The following is a 22,556-nucleotide window of genomic DNA, read 5'->3' as shown; positions in this document are numbered from 1 at the left end:
ACATCTGCCGATCTATGTTTTTCTTATAATAAATGGGTAAAATGTTTTGGCTAACATGGCATCCCTAAATTCACTCACACAATAGACAAACGCCAAAATTTTGCGTCACAGTTTTGTTGTAGCGCGAGTTCCGTCCGCCTTTTTTTATAGGTCCATGTTACCACTTAACAAAGCTCATTCAAATGACGAATTCATGCGAAATCTTCAGCTTCAGCAGTGTAATGCGAAAAGTACACAGTGTATTATATTCATGGATGTGTATTGTCAGTCACACAAAGGCCTTGTTAGGGTGCTCGACTGCAACCTTGTTATCTCGTGGACCAGTGGAGTGCGAACATGACATTGTCTCTCAAAAGTCAGGGTACAGCACTTCAAGAATAGCTTTACTTTAGCTAGTAAGCGGGAATATCGATGACAATATGAAGTTAACAATAAGGTGAATTTTCAACCAATACAAAATAACAAAACAATCATAATCAAACCAAAATGTAGCTAAGGGTAGGTTAGATAAATAAAAAGATGGCGTGCTTGGAAAGCAGTGGGATAATTAAAACACGCTTATATTATGGTGAAAGCCGCAACTACGCTACGTTCTTTCTTATGTTTCTTACTAAAGTGCCTAAGCGTGGGTGACCCTGCCTAAAAATCTGGTTCGCCCTCCCTAAATCAAAATGTCTCCTACTGGCAAAAAAACTAGATGAAATAAAAACAGATAGGTATTTTGAAAATAAAAAACTCACCATCTCTATCGTAATGGCTCCACACCTCCATGAACTGGTTAGCAGACAGTTTCTTCAGCTCCCTGGAGTCAGGGTCTCGGAACTGCCTCATGAAGTTGGTAGCTCTTTCGATGTTCAGCCGTTTGGCCGACGAATTCGAATCAAAACTCATTTTGAACGATTTATAATCGAATAAATAACAGATGAGTCGATTTGCGAATCGAAACTAACAATATTTGAGGAAATCTGAGTGAGTAAATTTGTAAATATGAAAATAAATACTGATCTATTTCAATTTGTAAATACTATGTTTTGGCTTTAATTATTGTCAAATGTATTCAATAATCTCTATTTAATCTTTACTTTACAAGCGTACATTTAATTTGAGTGATTTAAATAATCTTCTGGGTTCTCATCTCATCTGAAACAAAAAGAATGAAGAATTAGTATTTTGTTCTTATGTTTTATTCTTGATACTCCTTCGGTTTTTCCCTAAGGCGGCGTGAATAATTTAACGAGGGAAAATTTTCTTTTACATTTACAAAACGCTCCTTTATTTTTTCAATGAGCGTACCATTATTTTAGGCACAATTTGGGCTTAAGCGGGTGAAAGTGTGTACGGGACAGGTAAAACAATATACGAATAAAATATAAAATGATTAACAAAGACTAAATGCTTTAAATTGTAATGTCCTTGAAAAATTATCACCTTGGAAAAATAAAATATAAAAAGTTGATCTTGACTCAGTGTTTGTTTAACTAAATATGGTCATTTACATACACTGTATGTTGTACAGTATTAGACGTAGTTCATAGTTAACTGCGTTCCTATTAAAGTCGGTTTAAAGTGTGATATAAGTGAGAGAAAAGACAACATTAATAACTGGGTACTACTTATAGTTATCAAATTGCCAAAACAAACTAAACTTACAGAGTAAAGACCTAAAGTAGGTAAGTACCTACCTAGTGACTTGAAAAAAAGGGGTATCTTGCATTGTTTCGTTCTCTCGTGAGGCCCATTGGCTTAAATGATGATGATGATGACCAAGCCCAAGATGCCAAATATAAGGCACTATAAGGCAAGGACATTACTGTAACTTATCCATCCGACGTGACGGGCTAACGGGGCTAAGAAATAAGTCGCAAACTAGCACGCAGTTCGCAGAACCAACTATATTTGAAATGTTTGTCACGGTGTTGCTGGACTGTTCCAAACTTGGCACTATTCATTTGGGAAATCATTGTAATTTTTCTTTAACATTAGTGTTTTAAATGCTTTTTTGGGATTGCTTCACGTCAACCTGTTGTTGAATTAGATTTTCTTCCAAGGCGTGTCGAATAGCTTGATCTTTTGATATTATTCTTGCAATACTTTGCGTTTATGTTTTGAGGATTCATATTGCTTGTTCTAAGCCGTCCTTGTTAATTACTCTCTCATTAGCCGCGTGGAATAAGTTTCAGAAACCGAAATATCTTCTTAAATCTTCTACCTAATGGCGCTTATTTAACGTCAAACAACGCAAAGCTTAGGCTTATCTTGGTCTCTACCAGCACTTCGAGAAAAACATTTAATGAGAAGAACAGGTCAAATCAAGTTAGGTAGCTGCCAGCTATATTTAAGTCATCATCATCATCATTTCAGCCATAGGACGTTCACTGCTGAACATAGGCCTCCCCCAATGACTTCCACATCGCACGGTTGGTAGCGGCCTGCAACCAGCATATTTAAGTAAGAAGCTAATAATAACCGGTCATTATGGGAATCACAAAGAATGATGATAATGAATAATCAGGAAAGTATTTTTGTCAAGTATTTTTAAAAAAGCCGACTCTCTGGCGTGAGAATACATAAATATTGACCTTCCATCAACACTTCGTGACAAAAAGCCTACCGATGCGGGAAGAGCCCTCGCCTCGTGTCTGTTACATTTATTCAAAAGGATATTTTCGCCTTACGTAAAGCTTGTGTTACTTGGTAAACGCCCGGATACTCAAGGAAAAAGGTTGCTAAGTATATTATTTACTGTTTTTGGAATTTAACGAAAGTATTCAGAAACAGCGTGATACAGGAATCGCTTTGTAATAGAAAAAAAAACAGATTAAGGTCGTACGAATAAGGAATGGAACCATTTTTCGATAAAATAAAGTATTTTACTTTTCGACCTTATTTTTCACGTACATTTTAGTAGGCTATGGCATGCGTGAAATTGTTTGTATTAATTTGTAATATTTTTAGTGGTTTTCTATACAAAGTACAACTAAAAATAATTAATGTATTTTTTTCTCTCTTTTTAATTAAGCTAGCTATGGATTTTCATCCAAACTTCACCGTTACGCTCCTAGAGAGGTCATTTTCAGTCTTTTTTATATTTTACAGACCAAACCAGGCATATTCGTGGGCTAAACTTAGTGTTGAAATAAACAAAGGAAGAAAACCTACAGCTCCTTCAGGTATAGCAATCAATCTTCAGTTGTTATTAGTCTAAGTTAATTTACAATGTTCCCAGGTGGTCTGGGAATAGCACGGCACAACTTTCTCAGTAATTTCTAAGATGAGTTTGAAAGAATACCTGAGATAGCCATTACTTACCGGGAAGTTTTGCTACGGGTTGAATTTATTTTTGGAATGGAAATTTTCTTTAAGTAATGCCATCTTTAGTAATATAACTCGCTTTATTATGTACCTAATCGAGGAGCTATTTAACAGATGGGTCACTTTCGTTCGTTGGTTCAGCCAAGTGACGTCCACTGCGGGACAAAGGCCTCTCCCAAGGATTTTCACAACGTAGGTAGGTGCATAAAGGTAAATAAACATTAGGGAATCTAATCCCCTTTTTACCATCAATCCCTAATTTTTAAGTGACCCCTATGGTAATACATAACAGGCATTTTGTTCTCATTAGAGGGTCACTTAAAAATTAGGGATTGATAATGTAAACGGGCTTAAGGCACCAACTAACTTTAACTTTAACAAACGTCACAAATCTCTCAAACTCCATACAAAAAACACCGGTTATCGTTAAAGTTACCGTTAAAGTTGGGTAGTGCAACTCAGTCTATAGGCTTTATAAATATCCTTGGACATTTTACACTGCGCTTCTAGTCCCAAACTAAGCAAAGCTTGTACTATGGGTAGGGTAGACCGGGGACAATAGTACCATTTTTTGGAAATTGTTCAATATTGAGAAATCTAATGAAATGTAACTTATTCTGTTAGGATGCTGTAAAAACTAGACTCTTAAGCTACAAATTTAAGCATGCAGAGTTGAACTATTATTTCGAATACTTAATGAAAAACGAATTTGAACTGTACGATGTCTCATGTTACAATTGACCCCTACAACGGGTCAATTGTACCAATAATATATGAGGCACTAAAGGTAGTTATGTTTATCTAATCATCACCTTTATTGGTATTCTGTTCTCTTAATCTCCTACAATCATCAGTCTTTATTAATTGAGATCGAAAATATTTAGGAACAAGTATGAAAAATCAACACTTAAGTTTAAAAACAATACAATAACTTTTCTTCCATAAAAACGAATAAACTAACTGTTTCTACATAATATGCCATCTATTTGGCTCGGATATTGCTACTGAAACAACAATAAGCATAATAACAATGATAGAAATATCAAAACTGAAAAATCTATTTTTGTATGAGGGTACAATTGACCCCTGGTACAATTGACCCTGATTATTTATACCTACTACTGCTTCGACCTTTTAAGATTTTTTCATAAGCCTGTTCATAAAGAAATAGATCCGTTGATCCGCGATCCGTACTTTTGACTCTACGCCGAGGCATCTAAAACAAAATGTTCAAATACTTAGTTACCTACTGAATTAAGCTAAAATGTACATATTCAGAAGGGTTTTAGAAACCTATATTAAAACATTTTGAGTAGGCATTTAGGTACTTATATCACCTTTTTATCTACTTATTTAATAAAACACATTAAGTATGTATCTAATTAATGCTTAATGCATGCAACTATGAATGAGCCTAGACTATATTTTCAGTAGGTAGGTATGCCTGTAATTGTAAAAATATAATTGTAAAAATGTAAAATAACCACGTGAATGTTTTATAATAACTTATCTTATTATAAGTATAGGGACTTTAAAACCAATTTAAAATATTATGTAGTAAGTATATAATAAGGTTCCGGGGGTTAATTGTACCACGGGGTTGATTGTACCGCTACAATTGACCCCATGGAGACTGGTACAATTGTTCCAAGTAGGTAGTCAAGAGAACTTCACCTAAAATTCAGTCATTTTCACAGTGAATGCCAATAATTCGCTGTCGATAGAAAGTTTAGAGCCTGGATAAACTATTGACAACAATACTTTGGTAACAAATAGCATATTAGGCAACTTATGGGCTCATATATTTGACATAAAAACTTACTGCGGCTGGGCAAAAAACAAAAATCCTTCCTGTACACCTTCGTTTCTCAGCACAAGGGCCGCCGACTGGTGAGCGGATGGAAACACAAAAAGCGCATATTCTGACGCTATGCACACAATCTAACGTCGCTTGTATGAAGAAATATCGCCGATGGTACTATTGACCCGTGGTACTATTTTACCCGGTCTCCCCTACTAGACAACGGATATAAACATACTTAAATACTTTTTTTTTTGTAAATACATACTTATTATACATAGAAAACACCCAGTCCAATACAAACAAATATGTTCATGCACACAAATGTTTGTGTACGGGAATCGAACCCGCTACCTTCGGAATAGTAATCAGTTTCGAACCACTACACCAAACGGCCGACAAACTTTTTTTAAACACATTTCTAGTCTGTTTTCTGTACCAGTGAAATTGTGTGAAAGTGAAAAATAAAGCTGAATATTACAGAAATTGGCATAGCCAAGAGCTTACATACTTTTACAATGTCATAAAGAAACCAAAATTTTCTCCAGTTGTTTTTAGGGCTTGTTCGTCCCCGAATTTTATTACGATAGAGTCTATCACAACCCCGTGACTTTCAAACTGGGATTTCTTAGAGAAAGTCACAGAAGAAATTTACATAAAAAGTTCGCTCTTAAAAATCTTGTAAGTCAAAGGGCACGGAAAACATAGAAGTAAGTCTAGAATAAAAGGGCACTTCTTCGAAATTGCATTCTTCGGCTGATTCATATGGACAAATTTCAAATTCAATTTTGGGTCTGTAACATAGATTCATATGAAAATAGGTACACCCAATAACATATATTTGGATAAGGGACTCGTTTTTGTAAAGTAGTTTTCAAAATATCGACGTTAAAATATTTTGTGCCCATATGAATCAGAATTTGTTACATATTAATCAAAAATTGAAATAAAATTTAAAATCCTTATGTACAATTGGCTCTATATTAAGAAAATAATCATATTATAACAAAAAAAAGATCTGTTGTTATTAAAACAATATCACTTATCAAAATATTACGAGAAAAAAGGCAACGAATTCCACAATATATCGTGAAAAACATTTTTCTGAAACTTTAGTATACATCTATAATATTTTGTCATCATCATAATCATTTTAACCATAAGATCCACTACTGAACATAAGCCTACCCCAATGATTTCAATAATGACCAGTTGGTAGCGGACTGCATCCAGCGCCTTCCTGTGAGTGAACGTTCTACACTGAGCTTTCCGGCACGTGGCTTCCACTCCAGAAACTTGCTATCCATTGGATGGTCATCTAGGCCATCAGTTCTGCATACTATGTGTCCTGCCCATTATCACTTCAGCTTGCTAAAACATCGGACTATGCCACCATGCGACTTTAGACCGTTTATGGATCTCCTCATTTCAGATTCGATTGCATAAAAAAACCAAGCATAGTCCACTCCATAGTACGGTATGCAATTTTGTGGTTCGTAAGCCTATAGTGAGAGGCCGCTTTTCAGAACAATATGTTGTCATCACTGATAACACACACTGGATGTAGACTTTCATCTTATGGCACTAAGGTATTTTAGATGACTCTACCCAGCTGTATCACTTATCCAAGCTATCGTTGTTAAGACGTCCACCCACAAGATGAAGAAGGTGAGATGAGCTTATAGAGGTTGTGGCAATGGCAATCAGTTAATCTCGAAATCATTGGAGGTCTATGCTCAGCAGTATTATTATGCGCTATGGACGCCATAAGTGTAGCTGAAATAATAATAAAAATGAATAATCGTTGGGCAATTTCATACAGCTCCATTTAGCCATAAAATAAGCAACAAATATGCTTGTGTTATGGTTCCTAGCTTAACGGATATACTACTTATTTACTGTTTAAACATACATTATTCATAGTATAAAAATGATGATGATTTTTTTTATTCATAACAAAACCGCAATCACATCTGGTCTTAAGTGAGATGCAGTCTGGGATATCATTCTCAGCTAATAAACACCTTTTTGGTGCTTGATAGATCAAAAACTAATTTATTTTATGATTCATATAGGGCCCTGACCATATGAATCACGCACAGATGAATCAATTTTTTGCCTGAAATCGAGCAAAACTCGTCATACATACAAACTACAGTGTTGTCATTTTTCTACATGAATCTATAACCCAAAAGCATCACATGGAAGACAGATTAGATTTTTAATGCAATAATATAATTTTATAAAGAAGGCATTGTAATCAGCATGCCACCTGAACCAAGCACAGATGAATCAAGTATTTGCCTTCGTCACACCGGGTTCTAAGCCAACCAGCTCCACGTCTGCCTTCTAGCTCATCCGTTGCAAGATGGGCTTGCCTCCACGCCAGAAACCAGACTCTCATGATTAAAACCTGACCAGTTATGATCAAGAACAGCTCACGCCATATGAATCAGTATTTTATGCCGGACACTGCTTATTTATTTTTTTGCGAACAAACTAACCTAATTAAAATTATGTCACATTTTTTTGTAGAAGGACAACTCATTAGCTTTCGAAATAATTTTAATTTATATTGATATATCAAAAGGAAAATGCTACATCAACCATTTTGTTCCGGAAAATGGCTAACGGACACACCATATGAATCAGAGAATCACACTTCAATTATTTTTAATTTGTATAAAGACAGCAATTATGTCAAAAATGTAATTTGCGCCAGATAGGGCTATAGCTAAGCTATACGAAAAAAAATATTGCATGCCATTTTGTTACTTGGTTACTGAACTATACCCAAAGACATCGAAAATTTTGCCTCCGAAGAAATACCCAAAAGCGTTCTGAATAATATAAATTCTAATGATAAACGAACGGTGAAGGGATCGGAATGGCTGACTCGTGATCTGGGGAACGCGGGTTCGGTCCCCGCCGCCGCTCGATTATTGTGGTGTGCCCACTTGTGACACAAGCATATTATTATTTACCTTAGTACGAGGGGCTAACGGGACTATTAGTAATTTGTGTAATAACAAAGGACATCATCCACGTTTCATATATTTTTGGTCCAAAATCAAAAGTGCCGGCCTACAAAAAAAAGTGCTGTATTCTGACAGAATACGTCTGCCTTAGCATTTGTTACTATGGCACCAAAGCCGTAGCTCCACTGTGCGTCGAGTATTTGAGATCTAAAAGTCATCGACTATTCATACATTTTTTGTTCAAAATCAAAAGTGTCGGCCAATAAAAAAAAAGTACTGTATTCTGACAGAATACGTCCGCCTTAGCATTTGTTACTATGGCACCAAAGCTGTAGCACCACTGTGCGTCGAGTAATTTGAGATCTAAAATTCATCGACGATTCATACATTTTTTGTTCAAAATCAAAAATGTCGGCCAATAAAAAAAAAGTGCTGTATTCTGACAGAATACGTCCGCCTTAGCATTTGTTACTATGACACCAAAGCTGTAGCACCACTGTGCGTCGTAGTATTTGAGATCAAAGTCAGTCGTTTCATATATTTTTAGAACTCAAATACTACGATGGACAGTGGTGCTACAGCTTTGGTGCCATAGTAATAAATGCTAAGGCGGACGTATTCTATCAGAATACAGCACTTTTATTTTTTGGCCGGCACTTTTGATTTTGGACCAAAATGGATGATGTCCTTTACTTACTAATCAATGTTTATTAAAAAAAAGTAAGACAGTGAAGTTTGCTGGAATTAATCTTCTAATGTACTTAAATACCTACTTACTTACTGGTGATTCTATGCGTTAGAAAGAGAGTTATGCTTTAACTAGTATTTGCCTGTTGGAGCAATCCCAAAATCATTCAGGACTTTGATTTTAATGCCTGTTGCGAATTCTTTTTTTTTCTTGGGTCACCTAATCACCTTAACTTTAACTGTAACATTAACTGTAATCGGTATTCTTGTATGTAGTTTGGCAGACTTTACACGTTTCCTAAAGTTAAAGATAGTGCAACCCATTAACTTTATTTATGTTTATAGCACGTGAAGGGCACGTGAATATCCATAATAATACGAAAATTCTTCCAAAAGTTATAGGCGATTTTATGCCCCTTAAGGGCATGTTTATGAATATATTGCGAACGAAGAATCTTCTTCTACGGTTTTTCGTTGCCATAAGAGCCATTTTGGCATAATTTATTGAGCCCTTGTACCCTGAAACTTCACGAACTCTCGTTAGGCTGAAATATATTTGGCGCGTGACTTCCTTCACAATTTAAGTAAGAAAAAGTGGGTATTAAATGTAGGTTTAATTGTTTTTATTAAGTGAAAAACTAGAGAATTTTAAGAGAGTGATTGAAATACATAAGTATCATTATTTTAAATATCTACCGATTACCTTCGATTTAAGCTTGAGTTTGATACATCATCATCATTATCATTTCAGCCATAGGACTTCTACTAAACATAGACCTCCCTCAAGGCTTTCCATGTTGATCGATTGGTAGCGGCATCATGTTTTGTGTTTAGGGACAATTTTACCGGTTTCCTAGATAAGTAATAGTCTGACATTGTAACGCTATCTTACAAATAAAAATGACTTCGCCGATTAGGTTGCTATGTGAATTCATCCGAAATCTGCAAAATTACGTGATGTACCTAGTTTATCTGGCAGATAAGTTACTAATAGACTATCAGGGACTTTATAGCTTTACGTCAGATATCATAATATATACTTTACGTAGATATTATGATAATTCTTACGAGGGGATCTTTAGTTCAAACTTTTCTCTTAGGTATTACCATTTTCGTAAAACTTTCCAAAAGACCCAGGCGTTAGTACCTACCCATATTGTTATTTAGCTTCATCAATAATTCATGCTGACGGCCATCGAAAGGACAAGGTTACTCAATTAACTGAACTGAACACAAAATCGATACCTTCGACTTAGAAAGAATTGTCTTTGGTATGCCTAATTTAGGACTTCTTGAGAGAGCTGAAAATGTACACCGAATAAAATTGAGGTCTTTATGAGAAAAAGCATGCATACAGACTACTAGGTACACCATCTTTGTTGCAAAAATCGCCTTTATCACAACTGAATAAGATGTTTAACTTCATATGCCGTCGTCTGTACTTTTCAAAAATTTCAATCTTTTATAAACATTGTGTGATGAGACTTCTTTTTGCGCATTTTCCGCAAACAACAAACGATCGACGATATTTGATTCTGGCTACACAAGCTGTGAAAGCCATAATAAAAAAGAAATAACAAGATTTTCTTTTTTCAAATTAAGGTGTGACACCTCCTGGCGTTTCCGGAAAAGTATACGTCCATACAGCCAGTTTATCAAAAACTATTTCGTAGTCAAAAAAACTTGACAGTATTTTTTTAGGATAAGGTAAAGCTATGCTATGCAATACAGACTATACAGTCAAGTCTTCAGTTTTTACTAATCATAATAAATTGAAAGTAAACAATACCTATAGTTGAAATTCTACTAGACCTTTTTTCGCAAGTTAAAAAAGAAAAGAAAATCGATCTACCTCTAGTAAAAAATGGCGGCTATCGGCCACTAGTTGCTCCGATACCGTGATCGCAGTTTAGGAGTCGACTCCCGTTTTATGGGCCTTCATTGAATTACGGGTATCGTAGTGATGTCACGGATGCCATAGTAAAAAAACGTTTTGATCGTCTTGCGTTATTTTTTAAGTTTTTAAAATACATAGTTAATGTGACTGTTAGTTATGCAATGATGATGTGGATGATTTTTAGAAGTAGTTTTCAAATAAATGGAAGTCAATTACGGAAACGTTATGTACTATCGGCAACAGTGTTAACGGCCCATTGCCGGTCATGTCACGTCAAGAATCACCATTTGATGAGAGCAAGAACAAAAACGGAAATGGATAGTTAACACTGTCAGTGGCTGTGTGTACCACATTACTTGTTTTGTCGATTACAAGCTGGTTTAAAAATCGAATATTGCTTGATACTGACTGATGCATTTTTTTCGCATTATATCGAGTGACTTGGCAACACTGCCCATCCCTAGTAGAAAATAGGCAGGCTAAACGGGCCCATTTCATGCCCTCCCTTTGACGGCGGGTCGCTTGTAAAATAAAGACACATAAAACCTCGATAATAACGCAGTTCAGAAAGATTAAAAAGGCATAAAATACAAGCGAGTATCTGTAGAATATTGTTTGAGTAGGTACTTGCTACTTCAATGGTTTTGCATAAATTGAAGTTTCTCGAAACTTAACAGACTTTGTTTCTGTAAAAACAAAATCTTTAGATGTCAAAAAACCGTCCTCTTTGCGCCAATACTACCTACTATACTTTGTGTTTCTTATGGTTAATTATCATTTTAACTTACAAGCTTAAGTTACTCTCAATGACCAAATACCCATTATAAGCTCCGCATTGAGCGAAGAGAGAGGTTTATGAGCTATTTCTTCAAAAACTTATGACTAAACATTTAAAACTAATTCGAAATTGTTAGGTAGGTAAGTATCTAAATTATTTTTTGGTCTCTTTTAAAATCATCCAAGATTCACTGTAACCTACACAGAAGCAATACCAATATACTCCACCTGAGAATAGTACCTAAATGATCTGTTGGCTTATATTTTCACAATAATCTATACTTACTAATTATTATAAAGCTGAAAAGTAATCTCAAGCTAAATAAACCACTGGTACGAGTATCATCACTCTATAGCCAGTAGGGACAGAGCAGTAAATAAAAATGTTGCAAACGCGAGAAATATTATTCAAACTATTTTCACGCATACGAAGTCGCAGGCAGAGCTAGTAATAATATATTTTGTCAAATTTTCCCACTAGATTCTAATCCTTGTCTTTTGTTTCCATAAAGGTACAAACTTAACCAATTAATAACCCACATGTAAACTAGATTTCGGTTTAAATCGGACGATTAAGATAAACTGCTGCCACTAAACTCGCTTTTATGTGCGGATAATTTGTAACGTTGTAGTTTAGGTGACTATCGCAAGAGATTTACGGATTTGAACGGTGGCGACACACGGGATCCAATTTGGGAATAAACCGTAGTAAATTTTGCCGATAGAGAACACGAGTAGTAGTTAAGTAATGAGAGTCAAAATTAAATCAAGTTTTCAAAACTGCCTAAGTAAATGTAGTTAAACTCTAAAGAAGACTGGTGATTGTGTGGAGGTTAATTTGTTGGACGGCACTTAAGAAAAAGGTAAAGTTATAGAAAAATAGTTCAAGATCGGTTCTTAGTGTATTGAAGGAGGCATGTGTCTAATATTTGATTTAGCTAGGCTGATGCTGACGACTATAAAATATAGTAGCATTTATACTATGTTAGCTGACGTTCGAAATAGAGTATATTGTCGGTCTTGTAAGTAGAAGTAGAGTTAGAAATATTTGAAAATATTTGAATAAATATAAACGCAGCGTCACAGCTCCAAATAGACACCCGTGTGTCCATTCAAACACAAGTTTGTAAAGTTAGCGTTGCCAACAGCGCTCTATTGCCCGCGAACAGCCACTTGATATATTGCTATTTAAAAGTTCCGTTCCGTTTAATTTCTTTTTCCTACTAGATGTTGGCTGATTTATTGGATGAGGAGGAAAAACAATAAAAACTTCCTCTTTAAAGTGTAGAGCTGATAAAGTCTAAATATTTCGCAAATAACATGAAATTACCTAATATCGACTGTTTTTTATTATATGAAAGGAAGAAAAATATAGTTTTGGTATTTGGTTTGTAACCGAAAAATTGAAAAATCTAAATGTAAATTTATAACAAACTAGCGGCCGCCCGCGACTTCGTACGCGTGAATCCCGTTTCACCCCATAGGGGTGGAGTTTCGTAAAATCCCATCTTAGTGAGCACCTACGTTCTAAAAGGCAAGCTAATTCCATGCAAAATTTGAGACTCCAAGCACTTGTAATTTCTGACATTTCATGATTAGTGAGTCAGTCAATCAATGACCTTTGGCTTTTATAAATTACAGCCACGTGAGATTTAGCGGATCATAGCGGATCACCTGGGTGAGGAAATTGGAGGCCCTAAAACATGTCTAATCCAATGTAAGCTGGAAACTTTCACTGATAGCCTGGGGAAAAGAAATACCTACTTAAAATATATCCTCGTGCTAAAGAATTCGAACGGAACAACTCGCGCGGGGTTCCTTGAGTTAGGTGTTCGTTAATCTGTCCTATGAGACGTTTCTGCATAATTCAGCAGTCCCACGACACGGCGATGCTTCGAGAAAAATCTTCAAGTGGTCGACTTGGATATCATCAAAAATACGCTTTTTCATCCTATCTTACTAATATCATAATGCTGATAGTAGATAGTGGAGCATATTGTTGTGCCCATTGATCTAGGAAAGCTAAAGTCTAACTTATAATCACGTCACGACCATAGGAGAAGAGCATAAAAAAAAAATGTTGAGAAAACGGGAAATAATATTTAAATTATTTTCACCCGTATTATATAAATTTAAGCGGGCACAGCTTGTCAAAAGCGTGTAAGTACTATGTGGTGTGACAGACCGAAATGAACGCGGGCGAAGTCGCGGGCAAAAGCTAGTCTATTCGAAAGCCATTCAGAATGCGTGGGCTGACCATCTCAGAGGTCACGTCGCAACCTCGTCTGTCAAGAAGCAAGATGGCCGCCGTAGCTTGGTTTCTAATAATATCGGAGACGTGTGTGCTCGGGCTATTTTTAGATTTAATTTGGTTGGCTTTTATTTAGAGATGGAATTTTATTTTTATGGGAAATATTTTAATTTATTAGCCTGTGGTTATGAATGAAATGGATGCCTTTGATATTTTCTGATTTTAATATTATTACCAATGAGTCCGCAGGACCGGTCGTTATGGAAATCCATAGAGGATTCTCTAAGTGGAAATCCATGGGGGAGAGGCCTTTGTCCAACAGTGGACGTCATTCGGCTGAAACGAACGAGTAGCTACTTGTTAAGAGTTCAAGTTAGGTACATCTAATTATGCTGAAAATATCTTTCTCACTAACTTTTTAAATAAATCCACATACCTACTTATTAATAGAAAATAAAAAACATGATCCCCCCTCTGGCGCATTCGCGTAGTCACCTATCCCACTGTGTATTTACTAATTCATTTAAGCAAGTACGAACGAAGAATCCTCTAAAGCTGCTCTGAAAATTTCAGTGAAACTAAGTGCAGGTTGATTGGAGGAATGATTTTTGTTCCCTTTGCGGTTTCATTTTTATTCCTTTCTCTTTGTGGCTTGATTCTGCTGCTCATTATTGTTGCATCACGTATTTTCTTTAAGACTCCAGAGTGCAGACATTTAGTCGGCCGATAGTTCGGCGAGATTCTAATTTGTATGAAGAATTGGCCGATATCAAATCGATGTAATGTGCGCACTTCCATACGTCCATACTTATTAACTGCCAGACTAAACTATCGGCTGACAAAAAGTCTGCAGTCTGCGGCTAGGCTAAACATAAGCGAAAAACTGAAAAATGACAGAACAAATACTTTTCTAAACTTATTACGAGTAATACTTTGGAAAGGTATACAAGTAATCAAGACTTGTACGCTTGTACCCCTCGGACAAAAAGGCAGCGGTCGCGAAACTAATTTTGATATGAAAAGAAACATTTGAAAAGTTTTCCAAAATAATTTCAGGTCCAGGAAAAGCTCAACGTCCTTTTTTCTGCGTTAATATGGGGATATTTATTTTGAGATATTAATAAAGGGTCAGCCATAAAATAAAAAACACATAGTTTTCAATCTATTCAAAATAACGAAGCCAATTCCAATTCCTTTTATAAACTGGCAAACTGTTATAGCTTTCATTGAACAAAGCAATAATTATCATAAAAAGTTACAGCTTCGATTCCCATTTTAATTAAAAGCTTGTATTGTGCTCCGGTCGTGTGATTTACAGTGTAACAACTAGTATTTCATTTTGTATAATGGCAGTTATTTTCATGTTTGTTTTCGATATTATTTCATGTACATTTTTTCCTACAACAGGGACGCTTATTTCGTACTACATCTCAGCTGAGACAAAGTGATGATAAGGCTCAGCTTCACTCAGAATCCTCAACCAAAGAGGGACCCTGATGAAAAGTGATGATCAGGCTACGCTTCACCCAGATACCTCAAGAAGAACTGGCTATCTTACCTTCAACAGCCGAATCAACAATGCTAATAATATTGTTGTTGTGGCGATAGACTTTTATATACGATGGTAGGTATAGTACGCGACTATTCCCTGTGTAGCCAGGATCTACAGCTTGACCGCCAATAAAAACCTAGTAAATATCAAGTTTAGAAAGTTAAACTGTCATTAGAGCCGCAACGAAATTAATCAGAACATGAGGAGTTCGAAGTTAAGGTTCGATTTTCCAGTGCAAGGAGGATGACAGGTGTAAGATAGTAGTAGCTGTAAAGAGTGTCAATGACAATGACTGCATTTACAAGTAACATTTGCACTATTTGACATATTTTGCACTCTGCAGGATTAAAAACCACAATCGCAGTTGGCTCTAGGACACGTGAACCAACAGGCAAGGGGAACATCAAATGAGGGTAATTCAACATAATTACAGAGAAAGACCGTCCCAGTGCCTGCAAATTACTTGAGTGGCCTATTCATCCATCATGCTCGTCACCTCGTTAGCCTTGTCATTCCATCTTCCATCTACCCTCAATTATGCGTAATTGGATTTTTAGTTGTTGACGCAAATCTCTGAATATTATGGTATTCGACACAAAGTAATCAATTATTCAGAGCATGATTGGGGTCAATTATTATTTACTTTTAAGGTGAGCATAGACAAGAGCATTTAATTGTAACAGAACAACGAGCCGCTCTATGAAATGTTCTAGAGTCCCTTTCACTAACCAAACGTACAAACTTGACCTTCATTGGTTGGGTTTTGTGGCGGTCAAGCTGTAGATCCTGGCTACACAGGAATTGCAGTGGTGGGAACGAGAGGTGGGAATAGTCCCGTAACCAAACGTACATTTTACCTTTATTATACCATTAGTAAGAACGTTACATTACATAGAAATATACCTTTATGTTTTTTTTAAAACCCATCCTTGATAACTCTGTCAGCCCCTATGATTTATGCATAGCCGAATCGTTCGTAAAGTACAAATGTAGATATAAGTTCTAAATCCACACCGGATTAAAAACTCGATTTAAACTGGAGTAGTAGTCCAGTCAATGAATGCCTTAACGACGGTGTAGAAAGAAATCCGTGGAACACAATTTCTGACCTCGGGACTTTATTTAGCCTAGTTAGGTGGTGAACATAGCAAAAGTCCCCACCCTTAGTCCTTGAGCCGGCGGGGAGAGGGGGGTTTAAAGGTACCACTTTTCGGTTTTTCGCTTAATCCTCGGAAACTATGCGTCCTAGTGACATGACTACTATGCACCAAAAAAAGCTTATTCAATTTGCTACAGGTGAGACCGTCAAGTTTTTCTAAATCTTGTATAGTTTTTGCGGCATCTGCTCTAGAAGGTCTGTAAAATCGGAAATTTTATTGTTGTCTTACATGTTTCTTTCAGGAGAAAATCTACTAAATCAACATTGAGCAAACACTATAGACATGCGGGAGCATGTTAAGCCTAGTTCCAGGGAGGGGACTGCATCGTGCGTATATTTAGACGAACCAATTAGAACCACTTTTGACTCCTCATCATTCAAAAACTGCTGTGCATTAACACTTCAAATTTGGCTCATGTAATGAGACTTGTAAGATATACATCAGCTTTAAATTTCATAAATATACCTCAAACGGTTATTTAGGTATTGACGTTCAAAAATCGATATTTAGAGCACTAAAATCTATCTATCACATGTGAAATGTTAAAATTTACTGGTTTTTTATTTGTTCCTATGTATTTACATAACTACCTTTCTGGATGCCAAATTTGAACCTTCGAGGTCATCTGGAAGTGGTTAGAATTTGGTCTATAGGTCAGACATGTAGATTTTTGGACGTCAATATCTAAAGAACCGTTTGAGGCATAGTTATGAAATTTGAAACTGATGTATATCTTACAAGTCTCAACACATGTGCCAAATTTGAAGTGTTAATGCACAGTAGTTTTTGAGTGATGAGGAGTCAAAAGTGGCTCAAAGTGGTTCGTCTAAATATACGCACGGTGCAGTCCCCTCCCTGGAACTAGGCTTAACATGCTCCCGCATGTCTAGAATGATTGCTCAATGTTGATTTAGTCGATTTTCTCCTGATGGAAACATGTAAGACAAAAATTAAATTTCCAATATTACAGACCTTCTAGAGCAGATGCCGCGAAAACTATACAATTTATAGAAAAACTTGTCTATCTCACCTGTAGCAAATTGAATTTGCTTTTTTTGGTTCAAAGTAGTCATGTCACTAGGACGCATAGTTTCCGAGGATTAAGCGAAAAACCGAAAAGTGGCACCTTTAAACCCCCCTCTCCCCGCCGGCTCAAGGGCTAAGGGCGGGGACTTTTGCTATGTTCACCTCCTAACTAGTCTAAATAAAGTCCTGAAGTCAGAAATTGTGTTCTACAGTTTTCCATCTATAATGCTTTATTGACTGGACTATAGGTAGATTTAACATGGATTGTTTGAATTTGGATAGACTAATAGGCATGATTTATACAATTTCGTTCAAAGTAGGGTGTCGCTTCATAATAAGGACTTAAAAGCTTAATAGTTACTGACTTTTTAAAAACCTACTAGCCTTCTGCCCATTTTCACCATCAATCCCTAATTTTTAAGTGACCCCTTTGAAAACAAAATTAGTGTTATGTGTTACCATAGGGGTCACTTAAAAATTAGGGATTGATGGTGAAAACGAGCATTAATATCTCTGTCAAGCCCTATGATTGATGCATAACCGAATCGTTTGATAAAAATTAAAAACTTGATTCAAACTTAATCATTTAACATTTATCATTTGAATTTAAATAGGTATTGAAACTAAATACAAGCCTATCTATAGAAAGTAGGTTCATAATAGAGTGTCGTTTCATAAAACAGACCTAAAAGCGAGTCAAGCTTGAAGCTCCACTTCTTTTTATAGAATCTTTCAATAAATAACTTCCGCGAGATCCCAGGGGATCACACTTTCCGATTTATCTCACTCTGTAGCCTCCCCTGAGTCGGAATAAACACTCCATTATGGAATGACCAATGTGTATACTCGTAGTATAATACACAGTGTATATTCGTATAGCGAAAACGCGAGTGTTCCAGCGACTTGGCCTACTTTTAGCTTGGTCCACGGGCAACTGGGCCCATTCCAAGTAAGTAAGAAATCTATACTTATAATAAATCTGTAGAGAGGTTAATTCTGTACATGAAATATATTTTCAAAATAACTATCAGGGGGTGCTTTAGTGATCGATACTGATACCAAAAATGCAATCAGTAAAGTTTTTGTCTGTCTGTCTGTCTGTATGTTCCTTATAGAAACAAAAACTACTCGACGGATTTTTACGAAACTTGGTACAATTATTCTTCATACTCCTGGGCAGGTTATAGTATACTTAGGAATTCCCACGGGAAAGGGAATTAGCGGGAAAATCCTTTTGTATGAAAAATCTAAACCAATTAAGTTAGACGCTTGAAATTTGGCATGCAGGTACCCTAGTAAACTTAAAGCTTAGTTACAACAGGATATTGCAAAATTCCCACGGGAACGGGAGTTAGCGGGAAAAAACATTTGTATGAAAAAATCTAAACCGCGTAAAATGGATGAAGGGGGTAAAACGGGATCCACGCGTACGAAGTCGCGGGCGCCCGCTAGTTTATTAATAAAACAATGAAGGTGGGCCCAGTTTTCGGAAGAAAAATTATTTAAAATTCAATCCAGCGACTTGGCCCGTGGACCAAGCAAAAAGTGGGCTAAGTCGCGGTAAGACTCGTAAATGCGAAAGTACCTAAGCCTTTCTTCTTTACGTTTTCTCCTTAACACTGTAAACCAATTTTTACGAATCTTGGAATAGAGATAAATGGGACTTTGAAAAGGACCTTTTGTTATAAAAAGCTTTAAAGAGGAAAAATTATACAATAACATAGGGGAACCATAATTTATTTCTCGATACTTATGGGAAACGTTGCTCGTTATTGGAAAATTCTTGACTTAAAAAAAGCTTAGTTTCGGGCGATAAAGTTTCTAAGAAAGAACGATAACGCCGCAGGCCTTAAGGCCTAAGGCCCTTTAAAAGGTCTTCCATCCCTCATTATGTTTCCATTTCATCAAGTAATTTTTTAAGAAGTACCAGAAATGATATAAAAGCTGTCCACTTATATTTGAATCGCTGAGCATCCATTTTGCGCGGTAATGGAAAAAATATAATTTAAGACTTATTTCGTGGGAGGAAACCGACGAAGCATTCAGAGGAAATGATGGAGACGTAACTTCGAATACAAAAGACTACGTCTGTACGAAGTTATGATTCCAGAATCAACTTAATTTTTGTATCTTGATGGACGAATATTACTTACTTGTAACATTGTCGTGTAGTTTATGCTTAGTAGACAAAGTCTATTAATTTTCATATTCATATTCATATTCATTTTATTCACTTCACAATGTACATATTAAAGACAGATGTTAAAAAAAAATGTTACATTGCTACCTCCCAGAGGTATATGTGATTTGTAAATTACAGACGTCATCCAGATCTATCTCAAAGATTATTATTGTCGCGATAACTAAAAAATTCATCAAGTGAGTAGAAGCAGTTTGAGATCAAATAATTTTGAAGTTTATTACTAAACGGTCTTAATTTATTTTCCAATTTTATGTGTTTCGGTATTTTATTAAAATTTTTTACTGCCATATAAAAAGGACTACAATTGAGCATTTTGATTCTGGAAGGTGGTAAGTATAGCCTATCTTTATGTCTGGTATTAACGTTATGCGTTTCTTTTATTTGTGAGAAAAGATGCTTGTTATTGAATACAAAAATACATATGTCCCTAATATAAATTGAGACTAATGTTAATAATTTAAATTTTACAAAATAAGGTCGGCAGCTTTGTCTATTGTCAATTCGGGCTAGAATTCTAACACATTTTTTTTGTAACATAAATATATCGTTTGCATTTACACTGTTACCCCAGAGAATAACTCCATATTTTAGCCAAGAGTAGGCGTAGGCGTAATAAGTTGAGAGCGCGGTTTTTAAGTTTGTACTTTGGTAGATTTTGTAAAGTGCATAGGTGAATTTTGAAAGTTTGGATTTTATATATTCTATGTGGGATTTCCAATTCAGATGCGTATCTACATTAAGTCCAAGCAATTTATATGATTCTACTGTTTCTATTTGGGTGTTTTTAAAGTGGATATTTGTATCTATGGGTGGTTTGTTGTATGATCGAAATTGTACAAGTTTTGATTTTCCTAAGTTAATTTCCAAATTATGATGTTCCAGCCAATTCGTGATATTTTGGAGTGTATTATGGATAAGAGTTTTTGGATCAGTGTCGCTGTCGCATTTGATTAGTATGGACAGGTCATCGGCAAATAAAATAGGTGTAATTGAATCTCCATCTTCTCTTCAATTAAGTCTTGTAAGTATTCATCATCATCATCATTTCAACCATAGGACGTCCACTGCTGAACATAGGCCTCCCCCAATGACTCCCACATCGCACGGTTGGTAGCGGCCTGCATCCAGCGCCTTCCTGCTACCTTTATCAGGTCGTCGGTCCACCTTGTGGGTGGACGTCTCACGCTGCGTTGTAAGTATTCACTATAGGAAAACGTAAACGTGTCTTACCTACCGGGCTAGCAATAAAGAAGAAGCTTTAACCCGTAAAGCTTAATCAAGTTGTGTTGTAGTTTTCACATGAAAGTGTTCTGAAAGATTTTTGCGATAGTTATAATAGCATTAGTTTAATATCATTATAACATAAAATAAACCTACTAGCACATAAATCGTGAAATAGGCACTTTTTTTTTCATTTATTTAACAACCAAAGACAGTTACTTGGGACAATTACATATAGATAGTTTTAAGAAACCACTAGGCCATAAGCTTATATTTAATGTTTTTCTCGGAGATTTCTTCACTTCAGATTCAGTTTTATGTATTTCAGTGCCACGCATCAATTTTGTTGGAGGCATACTAAGAATTTGGGAGCAACGTACTAAACATTTTGTGTGTTATATGCCTAAATTAATGAAGTAAAATATCATGTAACACTAACCCAATTATGTTTGAAATATGGGCCATATTTACCTTAATCCGCAGGTTGTAAACTTGATCCTTTCAGTCTAACAGGCTCTATTCATAATAGCTGGGAAGGTTTACAGCTTTAGGGCTTCGGGACATCTCACAGGATTATAAGGGTGTCCTTTAGTTAGAACATAAAACTTTAGTACATTGGTTCGGATTCTAAAGGTATGTTACGATAGATATAGAAACCTTAATTGAACCTCTTAAATTGAATGTCCTGAATAAACGTTAATTTCAATAAAAAATCCCTACGATTTTTATTTTACAGCACTTTATTTTCAGCTTCAAATACTTGTCAAATAAATGTATTTATTATTAATTGTTTATTAAAAATTGAATGAAATTTCCAAATATGCATGTTAACATAAAATAACTTAATTGCCATATAAGTTTAAAGGGCTTCTATTACAGAAAAACTCTAAAAACTCGACTCAATCTTGAGAATTCTTCTGATTGGTCTTTCTCTTTGTCCAGCAGTGGACATCCTTTAGTTAAAACGATCAGTACGATCTATGAGATTAAATTGAGTTTTGAGCCTTGCTTTGTTTTTACTCGTAGTATTGTCTGTGCGTTAATAGTCAGACCAAAAGCTATCCAAACTTTAAAATGTCCATGTCCTACAACTCAAACACCCTGTTTCATAGGACTCCTACAAACACCCTGTGTCATTCAGGACCGAACACTTGTCCCTCACATTATCCTGTGTAATATTTTGCGAGCCCTCGCCTGAGGCCTAATGGACTATAAGAGACCTTCGATAAATTGAATGAGATCGGATTTGACGGAATCTGGCGGATAAGCGATCCGAACTGCTTGGACAACGAAATAAGTATAGAAATCAGCTGCATTAATGAGATTTTATGCGGTAGTGGTACGATTGTAACGGATAATTAGACGGCCGTGTTATCTAATTTATTTAAATTAGTAATACTTATTCAATACCTTAACTTGTGTTAGAAGTTTTACAACACAATAATTCAGCAGTCCTAAGCGTCTTCTCAAAAAACAGCATATCAACGCCATTACCGTTGGACTATTATCATCTTTTAATTTTAAAAATAAGTAATCATTAATTGGCCTCCGATTATTAAAACGACAACAACGAGGAGGTCTAAAATTCCATAAAAATGTAACAATTAAAACCGTATCATACCTATACCACAATTTAAAGCGGAAACAAAACTGGAATCTTTTTGTCATTAGTAGGTAGTCCATTATTAGAG

At 35.8% G+C, this 22,556-nt stretch overlaps 1 protein-coding gene across 2 annotated transcripts in view; it reads right to left on the bottom strand.

The window, feature by feature from the left end:
• Positions 1 to 22,556, bottom strand: part of LOC135082712 (calbindin-32) — a 101,253-nt gene that overhangs the window by 55,107 nt on the left and 23,590 nt on the right. For both annotated transcript variants that reach the window (XM_063977482.1, XM_063977483.1), the window contains exon 2: positions 741 to 1,140. In XM_063977482.1, the coding sequence (XP_063833552.1) occupies positions 741 to 891 (151 nt within the window). In that variant the 5' untranslated portion in view covers positions 892 to 1,140. The remainder of the gene's footprint in view (positions 1 to 740; positions 1,141 to 22,556) is intronic.

This window comes from Ostrinia nubilalis, chromosome 22 (assembly GCF_963855985.1).
Source record: "Ostrinia nubilalis chromosome 22, ilOstNubi1.1, whole genome shotgun sequence".
Lineage (NCBI taxonomy): Eukaryota > Metazoa > Arthropoda > Insecta > Lepidoptera > Crambidae > Ostrinia > Ostrinia nubilalis.
This window is presented reverse-complemented; position numbering and strand designations above follow the sequence as displayed.